Below are 21,783 nucleotides of genomic sequence, written 5' to 3' on the forward strand. Positions count from 1 at the left end.
TTTTTCCCCCACAAGCTGCTCTTGGGTGATTTCTACCAGCAATGCGAACCTGACTGCAGCATCCTGTTTTTACCCACAATCCCTCAGTGCTGGGGTTCGAAGCACGCACAGCCACGCCCACACCCAGCTTTTTATATGGGTGCTTGGTATTGAACTCAGGTCCTCATGCTTGTGCAGCAAGTGTTCTTACTTGCTGAGCCATTTTCCCAGCCCCAGAACACGTAACATGGCTCTCTGTCTCCCCTGTGACCCTCTTTGAACCCTTGAAGCATGGATTCTAATCGAAACGGCTTTGCTTAGAGTACCAGGTGTCAGTTATTAAGTTACATTAAAACCCATCTTACCCTTCGGAATCCACCCCCACTGCTGGAAGAGGATAGGAAAAAGCTAGTTTCTTCTAGGCCGTTTTCGTTAGAAATTGAGGCCCAGGGCTGGGGAAATGGCTTAGAGGTTAAGGCGTTGGCCTGCGAAGCCTAAGGACCCACGTAAGCCAGCTGCACAAGGGGGCTCATGCGTCTGGAGTTCTTTTGCAGTGGCAGGGAGGCCCTGGCGTGCCCATTCTCTCTCTGTGTCCACCTCTTTCACTCTTAAATAAATAAATAAATATAAAGAAAAAGAAATTGAGGCCAAGAGAAAGCCAGGAGATGCCACCCCACATGCCACCTCGCCCTGGCATAAGAATGGACCTCTTGGCAGGAAAGGAACTCTTGCCTGATCAAGACCGATCTACAGCGCCCCCTGCTGCCCACAGCCTAGCACGCTACCTGCATAAGCGACCCAGGAGGGCTGATCCTGGGGTCTGCCCTCTAAATCTACAATTGGGTCTTCCCCCCGCATACGGAATCTGAGGAAAGGATACATTTTCCACACTAGAAAGGCTGCGGCCTTCTTCCTGTCTGCTCTCTCTGGACCCCTCTCATCCCTGTGTGGATGCACGTGAGTGACTTCCCCTCCCAGCCGGCCGGGCTGTGTGTCGGGGTGTGGACAGAACACCGCTTCTGGGTCTGGATGGTTTCTCTGCTTGCCTCTGCTTTATAGTTTGGGAAAACGTCTCGCTTTAATTGCATGCTCGATTTTCCTCTGCTCTCTGAATCCACCACGTGTGTAACCTCCTTACGCTCTGAGATCTGTCACGTGGGCGCTGCCTCCAACTCTAGGCTTGTTACTACTCTAAACTCGGGGCGACCCCGGTACAACGCTCTTCACTACTCACTTCTCATCTGAGTATTTGCTCTCGGCTCTTCTCCCTTAATGCACCACCTTTTGCCCTTTTAAACTTCTTCCATGGGGAAACTACGGGGGTTCCTCCGAAATCTCCCTACATAGGCTCCTAGACTCCAGGCCTCCATGGCTCTTTAAAAGCTTCGGTTTCGAGCCAGGTGTGGTGGCACACACCTTTAATCCCAGAACTCGGGAGAAGAGGTAGGAGGATCACCGTGAGTTCGAGGCCAGCCTGATACTACATAGTGAATGCCAGGACAAGAGCAAGACCCTATCTTGAAAAACCAAAAAATAAATTGAAAAGCCCCAGTTTCTCCTAAGTGAGCTTTCCATGTGCCTCAGTTTACGTCCACATGCTTGCAGCCTTACCCTAGTCTTTCTCTCTTTTTTTAATTGTATTTTTATTTCTTTTCTTAAAATTTTATTTATTTATTCATTTGGCGGAGAAAGAGAATGGGCACGCCATGGCCTCCAGCCACTGCAAACGAACTCCAGACGCGTGCATCACCTTGTGCATCTGGCTTAGGTGGGTCCTGGGGAATCAAACCTGGGTTCTTTGGCTTTGCAGGTAAATGCCTTAACTGCTAAGCCATCTCTCCAGTCCTCTGATCTGTCTGTCTCTCTCTCTCTTTTTTTTTTTTTTTAAGGTAGGGTCTCACTATAGCTCAGGCTGACTTGGGATTCATTATATAGTCTCAGGGTGGCCTTGAACTCACAGCGATCTTCCTACCTCTGCCTCCCAAGTGCTGGGATTGAAGATGTGCACCACCACGCCCAGCTCCTCTGGTCTCTTTTTAAAGGCCTCGGTTTCTCTTAAATCCCCATCTCCCTATTTAAATAAACCCCACGAGTTGTGATTTCCCCCTAAATAAACTTAGTAATTCACAATTTATCCTTCTTGTGTCTGTCTGTCTTTATTAGTTCTTTAGTAAAGCTAGGGCAGAACCCAAAACTTAGGGTTCTTAAATTCAGGAGGACACACCCTGAACCTCCAAAGCCTCCATCACTACCATGCCTGCTCACGCCTGCCTCAGCCCCTCGTCTGCCACGCCTTGGATGCCATGTCTCCACCCTCTACTTCACTAGGTGCGTGTGTCTGCCTGGGTCCTCTTCATGCTCCCTTCTCCCCGTACACTCAGATCCACATCAACTCAGCGCTTCTCCCAAACACACACACACACTTCCCTTTACACACACACACACACACTCTCTCTCTCTCTCTCTCTCCCCTTTTCTCTGTCCCCGCTTATCCCAAAAGACTGCCTCATAAAAGCCTTCCCATGGCAACACTAATCTCTTCCTTGTCTAGATTCTTTTGTTCTTGCTGTCTTTGTTTTGTTCTCTTAAATGCTTCTCAGCACGCCAGTGTACTAGCTTCATACACAGTGCCCCTCAGTTCCTTAATCCCCAACCCCTGCGCCCAACCGTCTAACACATCTAAGTGGTGACTGGCTGGGACTATTTCTTACATTCTTTCATGTCATATAGTGGTTAATACCTGACATAGGGATTAAAATGGTCAGAGATGCACTAATAAAAAAATATTTTAAATAATTTATTTTAAATATTTGAGAGGCAGAGAGAGGGAGAATGGGTGTGCCAGGGCACTGCAAATGAAACTCCAGACACATGAGCCATCTTGTGCATCTGGCTAATGTGGGTCCTGGATATTCAAACCTAGGCCCTTTCTTTGGCTTTGCAGGCAAACACCTTAATCGCTAAGCCATCCCTCCATCCCATAGCTAAGCTTTTAATAAAACGAAGAGTCAAGTGAAGCTGGCAAAGGGAAGGGGGGTAGATCAGAAAGACCTCACTGCCCTGAATTTGATCTTATGGCTTTTAGTGAGGATTAAGGTGAAGTTGGGGTGAAACAGGTTCCTGAGTGTGAAAACGGGCCCCATGTATGTGACAGCCAGACTGTGAGTCTGCAGGCCCTCACACACGAGGCTCACTCAGCCTGGGAAGCTCTGCCGGGAAGGGAACGCTGGGGGGAACCTGAGGGGAAACCAAGGCACTGTCTGAGAAAGGTCACACAGAGGCCACCTGAATGTGATGGGAAGCAGGGCACATGTGTGGTCCAAGAGCTTGGATGTGTGTTTTAGAGAGGGGGAGATGGCTAACCGCATTTTACTGTGGCTGGTTTACCTGCCTTGGTTTTTCGAGCCAAGGGGGAAAAAAAAAAAAAAATCTAACCATTTCTTATTGCTTTCGGTTTATCTTCTGGTCTTGCAGGCTATGTGGGGATTTCCCATTACTTAATGAAAAGCCAGCCATGGTTGATCTTTTAACTTGGTGGTCGGAGCAAGCACTTGGAGGGTTTGTCTTTTATTGTTGCTGCTTGCTGGAAGGCTGGCATTTGCCTCATCCTTTAACTGCCAGCCTACTCCAGCAACGGACGCTCATATCCCAGTGCAATCAACCGCTAGCAAAACATCAGGAATGAGGCACCCTTCCACCACCAAAGCTGCCCCTCGGGAAGCAACACCAGAAAGTAACTTTGCTGTATTTTTTTTTAACATTTTGTATTATTTATTTATTTTATTTGAGAGACAGAGAGAGAGAAAGAGACAGATATATATAGAGAGAATGGGCATGCCAGGGCCTCCGGCCACTGCAAACGAACTCCAGATGCATGTGCCACCCTGTGTACCTGGCTTACGGGGGTCCTGTCATCTCTCCACCCTGCTGTTACTTTTCAGTGATTTGAAACAGGACATACTAATATGCACTCGTACCTCAACACGCCTGCCGATGTCATCGCTAACACTTTCCCAACCTCCTCCATCAAATGCAGAAAATTCACCCAGCACCCCCTCGTCCAGGTTAGTCGCCAGGGACAAGGATAGACTTCACAGAGGGCCTTCTACTCCAGAGGGCAGTTTCAAAACTGTCCATTAAAAGCTGTATTGTTGGGGGGAAGGGGGGGCTGGAGAAATGGCTCAGTAGTTAAGGTGCTCAACCGTGAACCCTAAGGACCCAGATTCAGCTCCCCAGGACCCACGTAAGCCAGATGCACAAGGTGGCACGTGCATCTGGAATTCATTTGTAGTGGATAGAGGCCTTGGCACATCCATTCTCTCATTCTCTCTCTCTCTCTCTCTCTCTCTCTCTCTCTCTCTCTCTCTCTCTCTTTCTCTCTCACTTAAATAAACACACAAAATAAAATTTAAAAACATAAGCCGGGCGTGGTGGCGCACGCCTTTAATCCCAGCATTCGGGAGGCAGAGGTAAGAGGATCGCCATGAATTCAAGGCCAGCCTGAGACTACACAGTGAATTCTAGGTCAGCCTGGACTAAAGTGAGACCCTACCTCAAAAAAATGAAAAAAAAAAGCAATCTAACTTACAAAAGCATATTTAAAGAAATATGCTTTGCCATACTTCTCCTTTTTCTTCATTAACGTACCCAAAATGTGAGAGCAGGAAAAGAGGCACTGAGAGCAATCACTGTCAAGTACCACCCAAATCATAAAAAAACATCTCTTTTAACCTATGGGATAGTATGAGGAGGGAGAGACACAGCATTGAAAAGGCTAAGGAAGGATCAAGGACTCCTTCATGTTAAGACCCTGAAGGAAGCCAGTCAACAACAGCGCACTTCTAGGCTTCCTGAGTGACTCCCTGTCCCCACAAACATGCAGAATGGGACATGGAGGAATTTGGAATAAAAACAGAACAAGGACTGGAGAGATGGCTTAGCAGTTAAGGCACTTGCCTGCAAAGCCTAAGGAACCATGTTCAACTCTCCAGGTGCCACAAGGTGATGCAAGTGCAAAGTCACACATGCTCACAAGGTGGCACATGCATCTGAAGTTCAATTTCGGTGGCCAGAAGCCTTGGCACACCAATTCTCTCTCCCCCTACCTCTCTCTCATTAAAAAACAAAAACAGAAACAAAACAGAACAAGATCATTACTACTTAAGACAAGCTTTTTACAATGAGAAACAGTATAGGAATGGGGAAAGGACTAAAGCTGCCCTAAGGTACTCGTGATAAGCCTGTGATTGAGATGCTCGGTAAGAAAAAGCACCAGTGGTCACAGCCACAAGCAATAGATATCCATAATTAAAAAGGTCTTTAGAGAGATGACTCTGTGGTCAAGGCACTTGCCTGCAAAGTCAAAAGATCCAGGCTCAGTTCCCCAGTACCTATGTAACCCAGATGCACAAGGTGATACATGCATCTGGAGTTTGTTTGCAGTGGTTGGAGGCCTTGGCACACCCATTCTCTCTTTCTCAGATAAATAAATAAAAATAAAAAGGTCTCAGCAACAAATGGCATCCTCCATAAATGTCACCACATGTCAAAGGCTCACTGTTGGAACACAAGCAGCTTTGGACCCCAGCAGAGCCCGGATGACACAATTCTTGGACTTACGCTGGGCAATAGCACCTTGGATTCGGTACCCCAAGATAATGGCTGCTCTCTGCAGGTCTATCTTGTTGATCAGATCTGAAGATTTGACTGCACTGAGTCTCTCTCCGTCTTGATCCTCCACAAAGTAGATGAGTTGCACGGGGTTATCATCTCCCTCCAGCCTGGACACATTGACCACCTGAGGGGTAACAGAAACCATTAGCACTGCGGAGGCTTCACTTTGCAAGCCCTTTCTCAGGCTCCTTAATTCTGACTGCATGACTCTCCCTCCAACCATCCACAGTCTCTGATCACCACCCCTGACTCAGTGGGAAGAGACACGAATAACCACCGTGCACTGTCTTACTCTTGACTTTCCTGGGACAAAGGGGCAATAAGATACACACAGCACAGGGTTGGCAAGTCTAGGCAGCCTAGAATTGTTAGCAATTGCTTCAACATGCCCACCATGTCACCAGAAGGTGTGGTTGTTCTCCAACTAAGAATGATCCTATCATCTCTTCTTGAGTCTCTAAGTACTTCCTGTTCTCAACCTCAGTGCTCCCGACATCCTGGCCAGCGCTCACTGTAGGATGGGTGGTAGCATCCTTGCCCTCTATCCACCAGATGCCAATGCCAACTGACCTTCCCCATGTCACCTAATGTGACAACCAAAAACATGTCTCCAGGCACTGCCAAATGTGTAACCCTTACAAATTTATGATCATACGGGCCAGTTCCAACTTTTTTTTCAAAATGCACCTCACTCGGTTGGTGGCGCACGCCTTTAATCCCAGCACTCAAGAGGCAGAGGTAGGAGGAGTGCTGTGAGTTCAAGGCCAGCCTGGGACTACAGAATGATTCCAGACCAGCCTGGGCTAGACTGAGACCCTACCTTGAAAAAAATAGCAAAACAAATTTTTATTGGGAGAGAGAGAATTGGTGTGCCAGGGCCTCCTGCCAGTGTAAGTGAAGTCCAGATGGGGGCACTACTGTGCATCTGGCTTTACATGGGGTAGTAGACAGCCTCAGGTCACTGGGATGAACTTCCAAACCAGACACAGTTATGGAGGAAGGGATATTTATGGAAGCTTACAGATCCATGGGAAGTTCCATAAAGGCAGAAGAAGCTGGCCCACTTTCACAGGTCCGAGCAGAGAGAGAAAAGCCACAAGCCACCAGCGGCACCAGGGCACGCAGGCACACTTCGGACCTCCAGGCAAAGCTCAGGCACTTTGCACATGCTTAAACTGGAATTCCAAACCCACCCCTACACCTAAGGCTACACACTAGGACCCACCCACAGTGACACCCCCCTCCAGCTAGATGGCTGCAGATCTCTTACCTCAACACCCCCTGCCCCCCAAAAATAAAACTTGCGCTGGAGAGATGGTTTAGCGGTTAAGGCACTTGCCTGCAAAGCTAAAAGCCTCAGGTTCGATTCTTCAAGTCCCACATAAGCCAGATGCACAAGGTGGCACATGCATCTAGAGCTCATTTACAGGCCCTGGCCGCAGGTTTTCCTCCCTCTCCCCGCCCCTCCTTCCTACCTGCACCACGCTGTTCCCAGCCGCCACCGTAGCCCTCCGCCACACGCGCCTGCGGCTGGGCACCTCACTGAGCAGCTGGGCCAGTTTGCGCTCCATCTCGGCAGGAAACACTTCATTCTGGAGCTGCTTCTCCACGACGCCCAGGAGGACTATGTGCAACAGGAAACACACAGCACCCCAAGCCAGTCAGCCAGGATAAGAAGGTGGATATCAAGTGTGTGTGTGTGTGTGTGTGTGTGTGTGTGTGATCTGTGTATACAGACATGTGTGGACCTATGTGAGAAACTGTAAATGCTAATCCTTGGAGAGGGGCAACACTGGACAGGAATAGGGTGAGGGATGGCCATCGAGGTGAGACTCTGAATCTTATTCCTTCCTAGCTCCCTCCACACTGCAGGCAGGAGACCCCAGAAGCTGGGCACTCTGAGCTTGGAGTGCCCAAGACCAAACATTCTGTCTGTCTGAACTTAATCTCAAAACTTGTAGGGCTAATGGGAGTTCCTATCTGGTCCTGAGACTTGGGCTCACAATGTAACTCCAGGAAAGGTCTATCTCCTATTATCTCTGTTAGACAGGATTATCTGAATAGACAATTGCCAGGATACGGGGGGGGGGGGGGGGGGGGAACAGCATGCACTTTTCAACTGAACTGGTTGCAACCCTCTTTGACAAATAACCATAGGCAAGTCACTGACGCACTTTGAAAACTGGAAAATGGGGACCACACACCATATGCAAAGAGGTGAGCCTTTACATGGAATGCGGATATGAAAATTTGTTAGATTCCAGGGTCCCATAGGTGGCCATTACTCCTTAGCCACCCTCTTTCTCCACGAGCAGTCACTGTGCTGCTTGTACACTGTCTACATGTCAGTGTGTAATTACCCGTGCAGTTTTGTAAGCCAGGTTAGAAAGCCTTGCTCTGAAATGCCCTCACTCTAAAACCCGACCCATGCCCCAAACCATCTTATTCATCCACACAAGACAGAAAAGAAAGAGCCTTGCTTCTCAACTGCATCCTGTCAGGAGACTGTTGATTCCTGCTTAAAAAAAAAAAAAACCTGCCCTGGACTTGATGTCTGAATTTTAAATTCTTTTTGTGCCATAACTCAGTGGGACACACTGCCACAGCCTAAATTGAATCCATTTCTCATTCATTCTTTGCCAAGAACTTCAAGTACATTTTGCCCTAATTTCAGGAAACAGGAAGGGTGTGTCATTCTCCATATGCCCCTCTTATTCTTCTAGTCCCCAAATATTACGTAAGTTGAGCATACCTGTTCTGACCCAAGAGGACTTCAGTAACTGAGACAGGTTGAGTTGTGGGTACTGGAAAGCTACAAAGGGAAGAGTCAGGGAGGGAGGGGAAAAAATCTGTAAGAAGCATGTCTTTACCAGCTGGAAAGTCAGGTGGTCTGGGGAGCGGTGAATAAATGGCAACAGGACACCCTTCCTACACTTCAGCACTCAAGAAGACAAAATGCCAGGTTCGTTTCTGGGTATCAGTTTCTGAGACCCTTGTCTCCAGGAGAAAGGGGACAGATAAATGGAAGGACTTTCCCCAGTCCCGCCACAAAAATGGCTCCTCAGAGCTCACTCAAAAGTTCTCCTGTGCCATCGTTCTAGAGTGATCTGTTTGCACACTGTTCTTCAGAGCCCTGGGCTTTCCCAGCAATGCTTCCGGGTAGTGACAACGCATCCTCCCGGCTCGCTAGGGACAGTCCCAGTACAACCCCTGATGCCCAGGACACCTGTAGTCCAGCTGTTTGTGCACAAACTATGCATAAATCAAAGTCACTATATATATGTAACAGAGCTTTATTCCTGTCGACTTTTATGTTTTGTAGGTTATGCTTTTTAATTTAATTAATAATATCCTAAAGAACACTGAGAATCATCAGGCCATTTGGCTGGTCTGGTCTAGTTCATAAAAACAATTTGTTTTTTGCCGGACTTCAATTTTGGAAGGTGCTACTTTTTGAAGTAAACACTCTCCCTTCTAAAAAAAAAAAAAAAAGATTTTTATTTATTTGCAAGCAGGGGTCGCGGGAGAAGGAGGAAGGGAGGGAGGGAGAATGGGTGCACCAGGGCCTCCAGCTGCTTGCTGTAAAAGAACTCCAGAAGCATGTACCCCTTTGCACATCTGGCTCTATGTGGGTACTGGGGAATCGAACCTGGGTCATTAGGCTCCGCAGGCAAGCGCCTTAACTGCTGAGCCATCTCTCCATCCCAAGGGTATTTTTCAACAAGGTAACCACCACCAACAGCACTGGCAGCTGCTTGCACGAAACAGATTAGTACTCACGCTCTGCAATCTGCAGCACTGGGTACCCCAGGTAGAAGCTGAACTCCACCACACTCAGGTTCCTAAGCAGCTCGCTGACCTCCGAACCGTTCAGAAATCCCTGAGAGCTTTTAACAGCAAAGATGATATTTACTGGGCCCCGGCGGGGAGCCACCCTTGGAGAGCCAACAGTGACATTCACAATCTGAAGGAAGACAGTCAGAAGGAACTTCTAAAGTAAATTAAAACAGCTGAAAGCTTAACTGAGATTTCTCTCAGGAGTTTACTCTAAAATTACTTATTTATGTACATGTCGGGGGTGGGGGGGAATTGCCAGGGTTTCTTACAACTCTCTGCAAACAAACATAGGATGCTTTTGCCATTTTTTTGTGTCCGGCTTTATGTGGGTATTGGGGAATTGAACCCAAGACACAGGCTTTGCAAGCAAGCACCTTTAATCACAGAGCCACCTCCTGAGCCCAGTTTTCTTTTGTAAAGAGAACTTCAAATTTAAAATGAAAAAAATTTTAAGGGAGGTACAGTGGAGGGGTTAGTTTGTTTTTGAAGGCATTCTTTCACTATATAGTCCAGGCTAATCTGGAACCCTCAAGTCCCCTTGCCTCAGTTTCCCCAATACTGAGATAACTGGCATGTGCTAACAAGCCTGGCTCAAAAGGAGGTAAAGTTTACTTATTTATTTATTTATTTATTTATTTATTTATTTATTTATTTATTTGACAGAGAGAGGGAAAGAGAATGGGTGCATCAGGGCCTCCGGCCACTGCAGACAAAGCCCAGACTCCTGCACCCCCTTGTACATCTGGCTAACGTAGGTCATGGGGATTCGAACCTGGGTCCTTTGGCTTTGCAGGCAAAAGCCTTAACCGCTAAGCCATGCCTCCAGCCCAAGTTTTTAAAAAAAGAATAACTGTCTTTCTATTTTTTTCCATTTTTCAAGATGTGACACAGTTTATTACAATTATTTTCACATTGTGATGCACTAAGGGCATGTAGTTATAGTCTTCCCCCACTCCGCCTCCCACCCCAAGTCCCCCTGAAATAACAATGAGCTAGACAAAGGGGGACACATCCACAACATCACTGAGAATGGAAGAAAACCAGAGATTCTCTCAAATTCCTGGAAGACAGAGAAGGGAGGAATGGGATCACGTTGAAATAAACCAGACCCGAGGGAACCAAGACTCAAAACACACATACACACTTAAGCAGAGCTGAGAGTCATTCTTCCCAAGAGGGCCCACAGGGGCCCCACAGTAGAAAGCTGAGGACCTGAGCTCAAAAGTAGGTTACAGAGCAGGGATCAGTGTAATTACTTAAAGGGCTGTGTGCCAAGAGCTGAGTCAACTGCCTGCCTTCTCTTTCCCTAATTGCCACACCCAGGCTAAATCAGACACCCCAAGCTGCCACATCTCCCACATGGGCCCAAAGCATCGCTCTCTGAGAGAAAAAAAAAATGACCCCTTGCCTCAGCAAGAAGGGGGATGGGAGAGATGACCCCCGAGCACACCAGGGCACACAAGACAGAAAAACAAAGTGGAAATGGCCCACCAGAGTTCATATCTCCAGTACCCACGTACACGCAGTGGGGAGCGGGGGGATGGCCTGCCTGTAATCTCCGCACTTGGAAACATCCATTCCAACGGAGACCACAGGTAAGAATGCCATAGAAGCCAGGCGTGGTGGCGCACACCTTTCATTCCAGCACTCGGGAGGCAGAGGATTGAAGGATCGCTGTGAGTTCGAGGCCACCTTGAGACTACATAGTGAATTCCAGGTCAGCCTGGGCTAGCGTGAGACCCTACCTTGAAAAACAAAACAAAACAACAAGAAGAAAAAGCCTGCTACAGAAGACGTTAACCGTGGGCTACATGAGCTGGCGGGCCTAAGAGCTGAGCACATCTTCAACGCAACACATGAGACAGCTTGTCCTTCCAAGGGCGTCGGAGGCCAGCTCTCACCTGGACAGTGAGGTTATAGGGGCCCTGGTGGTGCTTTCTGACTTCAGCGAGCGCAGTCATCAGGCCCTTCTCGATGCGCTGGGTGAAGTTGCAGAAGCCTGTATCCACGCTGGGAGGCACAAACTGAAGAACTGAAAAGACAGACAGAAGTCAAAGTCCCGTGAACGAGGTGTTGCTTCAAGATTTAGGAATAAAACGGGGGGGGGGGGGGGGAAGCATTGAAATAAACTAATTCCATCACAGAATGAAAGTAAACACCATGAATTATTTTTCCATGTGGAAGCATGGGGTGTGTGTGAGTGTGTGTGTGTTCATATGTGTGAGCAGGTGTGTGCACGTGTGCATGGGGGCCCAGAGGGCTACGTCGGCTATCTTCCTCAATCGCTCCCCACTTAATTCTCTGGAACAGGCTTTGTCACTGACACCGGGGCTTACCAATTCGGCTGGACTAGCCAGCCAGCAAGCTCTACAGAGCCTGGCATCTCTTCTTCCCCAGCACTGGGATTACAAGGCGTGTGCCACCATGCCTGGCTTTCATGTGTGTACTGGGGACTCAAATTCCTCATGCTTGTGTGACAAGCCCTTTATCAACTGGACTATCTTCCCAGACCCTCTTTCTTTTCTTCTTTTGTTGTGGTGTATGTGTGTGGGGGATGGTGGTGATGACGTGTGTGTACATTCGCATGCACATTTCATGAGTTTGTGGGCATGGGTGCGGAGGTCAGAGGACAGCTATTCGGGGTCACTCCCACCTTCTATCTTATTTAAGCAGGGTCTCTCATTTCATTGGTCAGTGTTGGGTTCACCAAGATGCTGCCCTGTGAGCTGTGGAAAAATTCTCCCCTCCCATTTCGCCATAGGAGTGCTGGGATTACAGAAGACCGCCAGAGCTTCCAGCTTTTACGTGGGGTCGGAGAATCCAGACTCAGCTGTTCACCCTTGTATGGCAAGTGCTTTACCCACTCTGCCAGCTCCCCAGACCCATATGCTTTCCCTAAAAAAATATATTATTTATTTAGTTGTTTATTTATTTAAGAGACACAGACAGACAGAATGGGCAGGCCAGGGCCTCCAGCCACTGCAAACGAACTCCAGACACACACGCTACTTTGTGCTTCTAGCTTGCGTGGGTCCTGGGGAATCGAATGTGGGTCCTTGGGCTTTGGAGGCAAGAGCCTTAACTGCTAAACCATGTCTCCAGCCCTTATGTCCTTTCTTTAAGATAACACTTCACTTTAAAACATATTTTTATTCATCTTGAAATGCATGTATGTGTGGAGTGTGTGGTGTGTGCAGGTGTTGGAGTGGTGTGTGCAAGGTGTACGTCGAGATACACCATGCCTATGAGTGAGACAGCCAGAGAGCTGTGGGCGCCCCTCCCTCTATTGTTCCAGCCTATACTTCCTTGAGACTGCCTCTTCTTCAACCCAAAGCACCACTTTTTAAAAAAATTTTTTCATTTATTTTTATTTATTTATTTGAGAGCGACAGACGGGGGGGGGGGGGCGCCAGGGCCTCCAGCCACTGCAAACGAACTCCAGACACGTGTGCCCCTTGTGCATCTGACTAACATGGGTCCTGGGGAATCGAGCCTTGAACCAGGGGTCCTTAGGCTTCACAGGCAAGCGCTTAACCACTAAGCCATCTCTCCAGCCCAGGAACCCCCCCTTTTGACAGTAAGCCTGAGTGATTCTCCAGTCTCGAACACTGCCCACGCTTTCCACAGACTAGGGTAACAGGCAAGCATGGCCACACCCATATTTTTAGGTGGGTCCTGGGGCACTGAAGTGGGGCAGTCTCAGGCCCTCAATGCATAGATGGCAAGCACTCTAAACTACTAAGCCACCTCTGCAACCCCGTATTTTCATTTTTAATTAGCACATCTATGGATTAGAGTGTGATGTTTCAATACACGTGCACAATTGTTCATGACCAGAGCAGGGTTAAGTGGTAAAACTGTCCCTTGGATAGTTCTCTATGTTGGGAACACATAAATCCTCTCTGCTATATGTTTTGAAACACACACTAACTTGTTGTCAACCATAGTTATCCTAATTACCACAAAGCAAGAAGCTATCCCTCCTATCCAGCTGCACCCTGGAACCTTTAACCTTCCTCTCTCTATCCCTCCCCCGCGCCTCCTCCCCACAAGTTTCAGTCTGGAACCACTATTCCACACTCTATTTTGGGATCTGCTCTCCAACTTCTACATGGAAGAACATGTGGTGTGTGGTTTGTGTTTCTAACATTTCATTTAACATAATGTCCTCCAGTTCTATCCAGTGTAAGCCAGAGGGTTCTGTTCTCTATAGTGAATAATATTTTGTTGTATACTTGTGCCACAGTTTCTTTATTATTATTATTTTTTTTTCCGAGGTAGGGTCTCACTCTAGCCCAGGCTGACCTGGAATTCACTATGTAGTCTCAGTGTGGCCTCAAACTCCAGGTGATTGTCCTACCTCTGCCTCCCATTAAAGGCGTGTGCCACCACACCCCGCAACCAGTTTTTTTAATCCGTCCATCTGTCAGTGACCACATGGACAGATGCGGTGATGCACTGTGTATTTTGGTGAGCAGAGCTGCAAAACCATGAATACAAAGAGTTCTCTTCAATGGGCTGGAGAGATGGCTTAGCGGTTAAGCGCTTGCCTGTGAGGCCTAAGGGCCCCGGTTCGAGGCTCGGTTCCCCAGGTCCCATGTTAGCCAGATGCACAAGGGGGTGCACGTGCCTGGAGTTCGTTTGCAGAGGCTGGAAGCCCTGGCGTGCCCATTCTCTCTCTCTCCCTCTATCTGTCTTTCTCTCTGTGTCTGTCATTCTCAAATAAATAAATAAATAAATTTAAAAAAAAAAGAGTTCTCTTCAACACACTGATGTCAGTTGTTGGAATATATAACCAATCTAGATCACACAGTACTTAAGTGGTGCTGATTTGAATGTGAATGTATGTCCCTCAGGTATTTGGGGGAAGGTTATTTTGTTTGGTTTGGTTTGGTCTGCTTTGGTTTTTCAGGGCAGGGCTGCACTCTAGTCCAGGCTGACCTGGAATTCACTTTGTAATCGCAGGGTAGCCTTGAACTCACAGTGATCCTCCTACCACTGCCTGCCGAGTGCTGGGGTTAAAAACATGCACCACCACGCCTACTTTCTATTTTTGTTTATTTTTAAATAGTTATTGATTTATTAGAGAGAAAGAAAGAAAGAGAATGAGCATGCCAGAGCCTCTAGCCACTGCAAACAAACGCCAGACACATGTGCCACCCTGTGCATCTGGTTTATGAGTGTACTAGGGAATTGAATCTGGGTCCTTAGGCTTCAAAGGCAAGCACCTTAACCACTAAAACCACCTCTCCTGCCCTCAGGTATGTTTTGTTTTGTTTCCCTCTCTCTGGTATTTTTTAATTAATTAATTTATTTGAGAGGTAGAGAGAGAGAAAATGGGTGCACCAGGGCCTCCAGCCACTGCAAACAAACTCCAGATGCATGTGCCACCTTGTGCAGCTGGCTTACATGGGTCCTGAAGAATCGAACCAGGGTCCTTTAGCTTTGCAGGCAAAAGCCTTAACCACTAAGCCATCTTCTCCAGCCCATTCTCTCAGGTATTTCTTTATTATTATTATTAAAGTTAAGCTTGCTGCTTCAGCAGCCTGCTGCAGAAGGTGTCACTGGGGGCAGATCCTGGGGTCCAGCCTTAAAAGATGTGTTTAGGGGATCTTGATTTGAGTGCAAAGGTATGAAGACAGCAGTTTGGGTTCTGACTTGCTCACGATTGTGGTGCTGGCTGCTGGTGATTTCTCTCTCTGCTCAGATCTGCAAAATGGAGCCAGCTTCTCCCAACATTGGTGGAACTTCCCCCAGATTTACAAACTAAAATAGACACCTTTCTGCCATAAACTGTGTGCAGTTGCAAGGCTGTCTCAGCAACTTGGAGAGTACAACAGTAAGCTTCTAGTTTTCCGTAGTGTCTGCACTATCTGACAATCCCATCAGCATTACATGACCGCGAGGTGGAGGCAGAAAATTCACAAATTTGAGACAGGCCTGAGCTACAAAGCAAGACACTGTCTCAAAAAACAACAAAGAAACAAGTATATGTGGATTCCCTTTTTTCCAACTCATCATCAATATTGGGTATTTTTGTCTTTTTTGAGGGGGGGCAGTTTTCAAGGTAGGGTCTCACTCTAGCCCAGGCTGACCTGGATTTCACTAGGTAGTCTCAGGGTGGCCTTGAACTTATAGCAACCCTTCTACCTCTGCCTCCTGAGTGCTGAGATTAAAGGTATGCACCACTGAGAGACCAAATATAACCATTTTATGTTTAAAAAAAAAAAAAAAAGGCCCAGGCCTGCCTGACTTAAATACAGAACTAGCCGACCAATGTGCTGACCTTTTGCTTCTGTAAACTTTGCTTGCTTCATTGTTGCCTTTCCCCCTAACATTTCTGAGGAATCTCCACTTCAAGGACAATGGAGATGACTTCATCTGCCTGGAGTGCCCCTAGCTCCTGCCCCCAACTTTGCCTGCTGAAACCCCAAGCCAATCAGAACTGTTTAAATCAATCAATCATGTATCTATCCCCTACTTCTTTGTTTGAATTCCTATATGAACCCCTTACCCCAAAAGAAAGGGGCTCTCTCCCTAACTCCACTGTGCCGGACTGTGGGGACAGAGCCCAGGCCTAGGGTTGCAATAAAGTAAACTGTTGCTTTTGCATTCGAGTGTCTCGGCTTCTGTGGTGGTTCTCTGGGTGACTCCTGGGTGACCGGGGGACTTGGCTCCTGGTCAGGGGTCTTGGCACACCACCACCACATCCGGCCTTTTTGTCTTTTCATATTAGACATTCTAAATGAAGCAAGCTGATGTCTCATTTTGGTTTTGATTTGCATTTCCTTGATGGTTAGAGATGTTAAGCGTCGTCTTGGTTTGAATCACTTTCCGACCCCCAAACTTCTGTGTTCTGAATGCTTGCTCTCCAGCTGGTGGCAGTTTGGGAGGTGGAGCCTTGCTAGAGGAGGTGTGTTGGCAAGGGCGGGCTTCGGGGTGTTATAACCAGCTCTCCCTTACCAAATTGGCTCACTTTCCTGCTACTATTTTCCACCTGATGTTGGCCAGGAAGTGAAGAGCAGCCTCTGATCTACCATCAATTCCTTGCCATTGTAAAGCCTTCCAGTGTAAATCCTTTCCCCCATTAGCTGCTTTGGGTTGGGTGTTTAGTCCCAGCAACAAGAAGGCAACTACAAGTATTTTTTTTTCATATCCTTACTGGTCATTTCTATATCCTATTTTTAAAAATACCTATTCAAGTCATCCTCCCCCCCTTTTTTTGAGGTCAGGCTTCATGACCTGTAATTCGCCATGTAGTGTCAGGTTGGCCTTGAACTCATGGTAATCCTCCTACCTTTGCCTTCCCGGTCCTGGGATTAAAGGTGTGTGCTACCACAAATGGCAATTTGCCCTTTTTTAAAAAAATTATTTTATCTTATTTATTTATTTGAGAGAGAGAAAAAGGCAGAGAGAAAGAGAGAATGGGTGCACCAGGGCCTCCAACCACTGCAAACAAACTCCAGATGCATGCATCACCTTGTGCAGCTGGCTTATGTGGGTCCTGGAGAATTGAACTGGGGTCCTTTGGCTTTGCAGGCAAACACCTTAACCACTAGGCCATCTCTCCAGCTCCCATTTTTAAACTTACTTTTATTTTTAATTAACACATAAGAATGATACATATTTATGGGTTAGAGTGATATTTCTTTTTATTGTTTTGGGGGTTTTTGTTTGTTTGTTTTCTGAGATAGGGTCTGGCTCTAACCCAGGCTGTCCTGGAATTCACTATGTAGTCTCAGGGTGGCCTTGAACTCATGGTGATCTCATGCTTCTGCTTCCCAAGTACTGGGATTAAAGGTGTGCACCACCAGACCAGGCTTAGAGTGTGATATTTCAATACATGTACACAATGTGTCCATGGTCAGCACAGGGAAACTGGTAAGTCTATTCAGTTGTTTGAGCTCCCTACATAGTCTAGAGCTGACAGATGAATACTCTGTGGATGCCTTTTCCCATTCTGTAGATGGTCTCCTCACCTTGTTGGTAGTTTCTGTTTCTGTAACTCCATTTGTTAGTGTTCACTCTTTTGCCTGTGTTTTTATGATCATCTCCAAAAACCTCATGAAAAATAAATGGATAAAACTTTTTCCAGCAGTTTGTGTATCATTTGTTACTTTCTTCCTCTTTTATTTTTCACCTTTGTGATTCACTTGTTTTCTGTATCAATTTCTTCTCTTTCTCTTGTGTTTATCTTTTCTAGCAAGTTCTGCACTTCCATGGTGGTACTTGTTATCAGTTCATGTTCAGTGTAGATTCCCTCAGACATTTCTTGTAAAGACAGTAGTTGTAACTGCCAGATGGTAGTTGTAAACCCCTCAGTTTTTCCTGTCTAAGAAGGATTTGACTTCTCTGTGATTTCTGAGGACAGTTTTGCTGGGTATAATATTCTCTAGTTGGTAGGTACATGTCTTTCACAACTGTTTCATCTCATTCTCTCCTGACCTATAAAGCTTCTGTTGAGAAATGTGCAGTTAGTATAATGGAAATTCCCTCACATATCCACTGCTCTTGGAAATCCCTCTATGTCTGAACTATAATATGCCTCAGAAAGGAACTTTGGGTTTTGGTCTATTAGGGGTCCTTTCAACTTAGATCTGGATATTCGTATCTTTCCAAAGATCTGAAACATTTACAGTCATTATTTTATGGACTCCGCTTTTCCATTCCTCTTCTCTTCTCCATGAAATTTCCATTATATGAAAGGTATCCATGTCTCAAATATTTCTACTCCTTTTTCTTCTTCCTGTCTTTTTTCTTTTCTTTCTCTTTCTTTCTCTTATCTTTCACTCTTGTTCCTCCCACCCTCTTCCTTCCCTTTCTCCCTCCCCCTCACTTCCTCTTTCTTTCTTTTTCTTTCCTTCCTTCCCTGATTAGATTATTTCAAAAACCCTATCTTCAAGCTCAGAATTTTTTTTTCTTCTGCTTAATATATCCTGCTGTTGAGGTCCCCTACCACAATTGTTTTTCTTTTTTCCCATCTCCCTTTCATCAATCTCAGAGCCCATCCCCTTCCCTTCTCCACCACAATTTTGGGTTTTTTTGTTGTTGTTGTTGTTATTGTTTTTCAAGGTAGGGTCTCACTCTAGCCCAGGCTGACCTGGAATTCACTATGTAGTCGCAAGGTGGCCTCAAACTCATGGTGATCCTCCTACCTCCTCCTTCTGAGTGCTGGGATTAAAGGCGTGCGCCACCACACCTGGCTCTACCACATTTTTTTATTTCACTGACTGAGATATTTAGTTCCATGGTTTGTGTTTAATGCTTTTTTAATACTATGTAACTTTTGGCTGAATTCTCATTTACATAATGAATTGTCTTCCACTGGTTTGTCCGTCAGTATTTCCTTCAAGCATACTGAGTTTTTTTTAGAATCATTACTGTATTTTTTAAAGCAGAGTCTCATTATGGGCCAGACTGAGCTAGAACTCACTCTGTAGCTCCAGGCTAGCCACCAACTCACAGCAATCCTACCTCAGCTTTTCCAGTGCTAGGATTAAAGATGTGTGCCACCACACCCAGCTTTTTAAAAATTGTTTTTTCAAGTAATCCATCAATTTATTTTTCTTCACAGTCTACTGCTGAAAAGGTATTGTGTTTCCTTGGAGGCATTATGTTACATTGGCTTTTTCATCTTTTTTCATCCTTCTTAAATCCCTACATTGATATTTTTATATCTAGTGGATCCATTGTTTCTACCAATTTTATATGATGCATTTCATAATAAAGTGCTTTCTATGGGGGCTTAGGAGATGGCTCAGTTAGTGAAGTGCTTGCCTTGCAAGCATGAGGAACTGACTTCAATCCCAAGTACTCACATACAAATACCAGACAGGGCTAGACTAGGGACAGCTTAGTGGTTAAGGCGCATGCCTGCAAAGCCAAAGGATCTAGGTTCGATTCCCCAGGACCTATATAAGCCAGATGCACATGGTGGCACATGCATCTGGAGTTCATCTGCAGTGGCTGAAGGCCCTGATGTTCCCATTCTCTCCTTCCCTCCCTCTCTCCCTCCCTCCCTCCCTCCCTCCTTCCCTCTCTCTCCCTCTCTCTCTCTCTCTCTCTCTCTCTCTCTCTCTCTCTCTCTCTCTCTGCCTCTTTCTCTCTGTCAAATAAATAAATAAAAGTAAAATATTTTTAAAAGCTGGGTGTGGTGGCACACGCCTTTAATGCTAGCACTCGGGAGGCAGAGACAGGAGGATCACCATGGGTTCAAGGCCACTCTGAGATTACATAGTGAATTCCAGGGCAGCCTGAGCTAGAGTGAGACCCTACCTCAAGAAACCCCCCCCAAAAAAAAAAAAAAAAACATTTAAACACCAGGCCTGGTGAGGCACACTAGCAGAGACAGGAGGGCCCCTGGGGCTCACTGTGCAGACAGCCTAGACTAATTGGTGAGCTCCAGGCCAATGAGAGAACTTATCTCAAAAAAGGCAGATAGACTCAGCCCTGGTGAGACCAGAAGATAACTTCAGTTCAGCTCTAAACCTGGCTATCAAGAGGGGGAGTGGGAACAGTCCTCTGTTCACTTCTTGTGTCCTCCTCCTTCTTGGAACTTTTGGGGTACCTCCTCCCCCTGTAAGCTCTAAGTCTGCTCTTTTATTTATTCTTTTTTTAGAAAACATTTATTTATTTATTGGAGCAAGAGAGGCAGAGAGACAGAATGGGCATACCAGGGCCTCCAGCCCCTGCAAACCAACTCCAAACACATGCGCCACCTTGCAAATCTGGCTTATATGGGTCCTGAGGAATCGAACCTGGGTCCTTAGGCTTCACAGGCAAATGCTTTATCTGCTAGGCCATCTCCCCAGCTCTTCTCTTGATTCATCAACCAATCAAAGCCCTTTCTGTACATTTAAGTTTAACCAATAAACTTCATCCCACCTTGACGTCTAATTTCCATACAGGCCAAGGACAGGCTCATGCTCAGTACACAAAAGCCCCCAGTCCAGAGTGCTCAGGGTCGACTCCTCCCCACTTCAGATCACTTTTTATTTTCACTTCTCAAGAACACTCTGCTTCCTTGCCAACATAAGACTAGCGGGGTTCCTGAGGATGGCACCTGAGGTTGCCCTCTAGCCTCCCCATGCCCACAGCACACACACACACACCCCCACAAAAACACATGAACACGTGTGAATTTAAAAAATGACTTCTTTTTGCCGGGTGTGGTGGTGCACACCTTTAATCCCAGCACTCTGGAGGCAGAGGCAGGAGAATCTCTGTGAGTTCGAGGCCACCCTGGGACGACAGAGTTAATTCCAGGACAGTCTGAGCTAGAGTGAAATCCTACCTTGAAAAACCAAATATATATATATATATAAATATATACTTTTTCCTGGCCGTTGGTTTAGAGTGCTGACTGGGCAGGCTGGGCTGGCTTTGGCTCCAGGCCTAGTGTTTATACAGTCTTTTCACCATAAGCAACATCAGTAATAGTATCTGCAGGGGTCTCAGTGGACTGGGCTGCAGAGACTATGAGACTGCACCACTGGCTGGGGGGTGCACATCGGCTTCCATGGGTTGTATAGGGGCAAGGCCACTCCCGGGGGTACAAGGGGTTCTCAGGAGTGAGGCAGGGTGACGGTCAGGGTCTGAGAGCCCCACGGGAGGCCGAACGCTTTGATAAGACAAGGGTGCAAAGGTGACTTTACTCGGCCTCGAGGACCAATTTGCTCAGCATGGACTAACAAGAAGGTTCAAGGGTGGGGTGTCAGGGCTGCTTGTGTGCTTCTCAGAGACTCCATGACTCTGAGCCAAGCTTCAGAGAGCAGGCTGCTCAACTACGTCCGGGGCTACACGAGGGTGAGCCAGGCTGTCTGTTTGGTTCCGGAGCCCAAGGTGGATATGACATCTATGTGTCATCTCATGGGAATGTGGGAATGCAGCTTTATGTCACCCCTGTAGTCTCAGCCACTCAGGAGTCTGATCTCTTGAGACCATGAACTCAAGTCCATACTCCAGTAATATTCCATACATTACGAGATATGATTGGAAGGGCTTCAAATATACCTCAGTTCATCAGAGATAAATTATTTAATGTTCATAGATAAAATGACATCTGTTATCACATTGAAACACTGGAGTGTTCAAAAAACTTTTGCTTAGAGCCAGGCATGGTGGCGCACACCTTTAATACCAGCACTCAGGAGGCAGAGGTAGGAGGACTGCCATGAGTTTGAGGGCACCCTGAGACTGCATAGTTAATTGCAGGTTAGCTGGGGCCTGAGTGAGACCCTACCTCAAAAAAACAAAAAAAAAAAAAAAACTTTTGATGGATCTGGGGAGATGGCT

At 46.7% G+C, this 21,783-nt stretch overlaps 1 protein-coding gene across 1 annotated transcript in view; it reads right to left on the reverse strand.

Moving 5' to 3' along the window:
* Window positions 1–21,783, reverse strand: part of Kiaa1549 (KIAA1549 ortholog) — a 157,063-nt gene that overhangs the window by 57,148 nt on the left and 78,132 nt on the right. The window contains exons 5-9 of the mRNA XM_045160547.1: window positions 11,391–11,521; window positions 9,433–9,616; window positions 8,405–8,464; window positions 7,128–7,276; window positions 5,599–5,776 (exon numbers count right to left, since the gene is read on the reverse strand). Of these exons, the coding sequence (XP_045016482.1) occupies window positions 5,599–5,776; window positions 7,128–7,276; window positions 8,405–8,464; window positions 9,433–9,616; window positions 11,391–11,521 (702 nt within the window). The remainder of the gene's footprint in view (window positions 1–5,598; window positions 5,777–7,127; window positions 7,277–8,404; window positions 8,465–9,432; window positions 9,617–11,390; window positions 11,522–21,783) is intronic.

The sequence above is a fragment of the Jaculus jaculus genome, chromosome 10 (genome assembly GCF_020740685.1).
Source record: "Jaculus jaculus isolate mJacJac1 chromosome 10, mJacJac1.mat.Y.cur, whole genome shotgun sequence".
NCBI classification, from domain to species: domain Eukaryota; kingdom Metazoa; phylum Chordata; class Mammalia; order Rodentia; family Dipodidae; genus Jaculus; species Jaculus jaculus.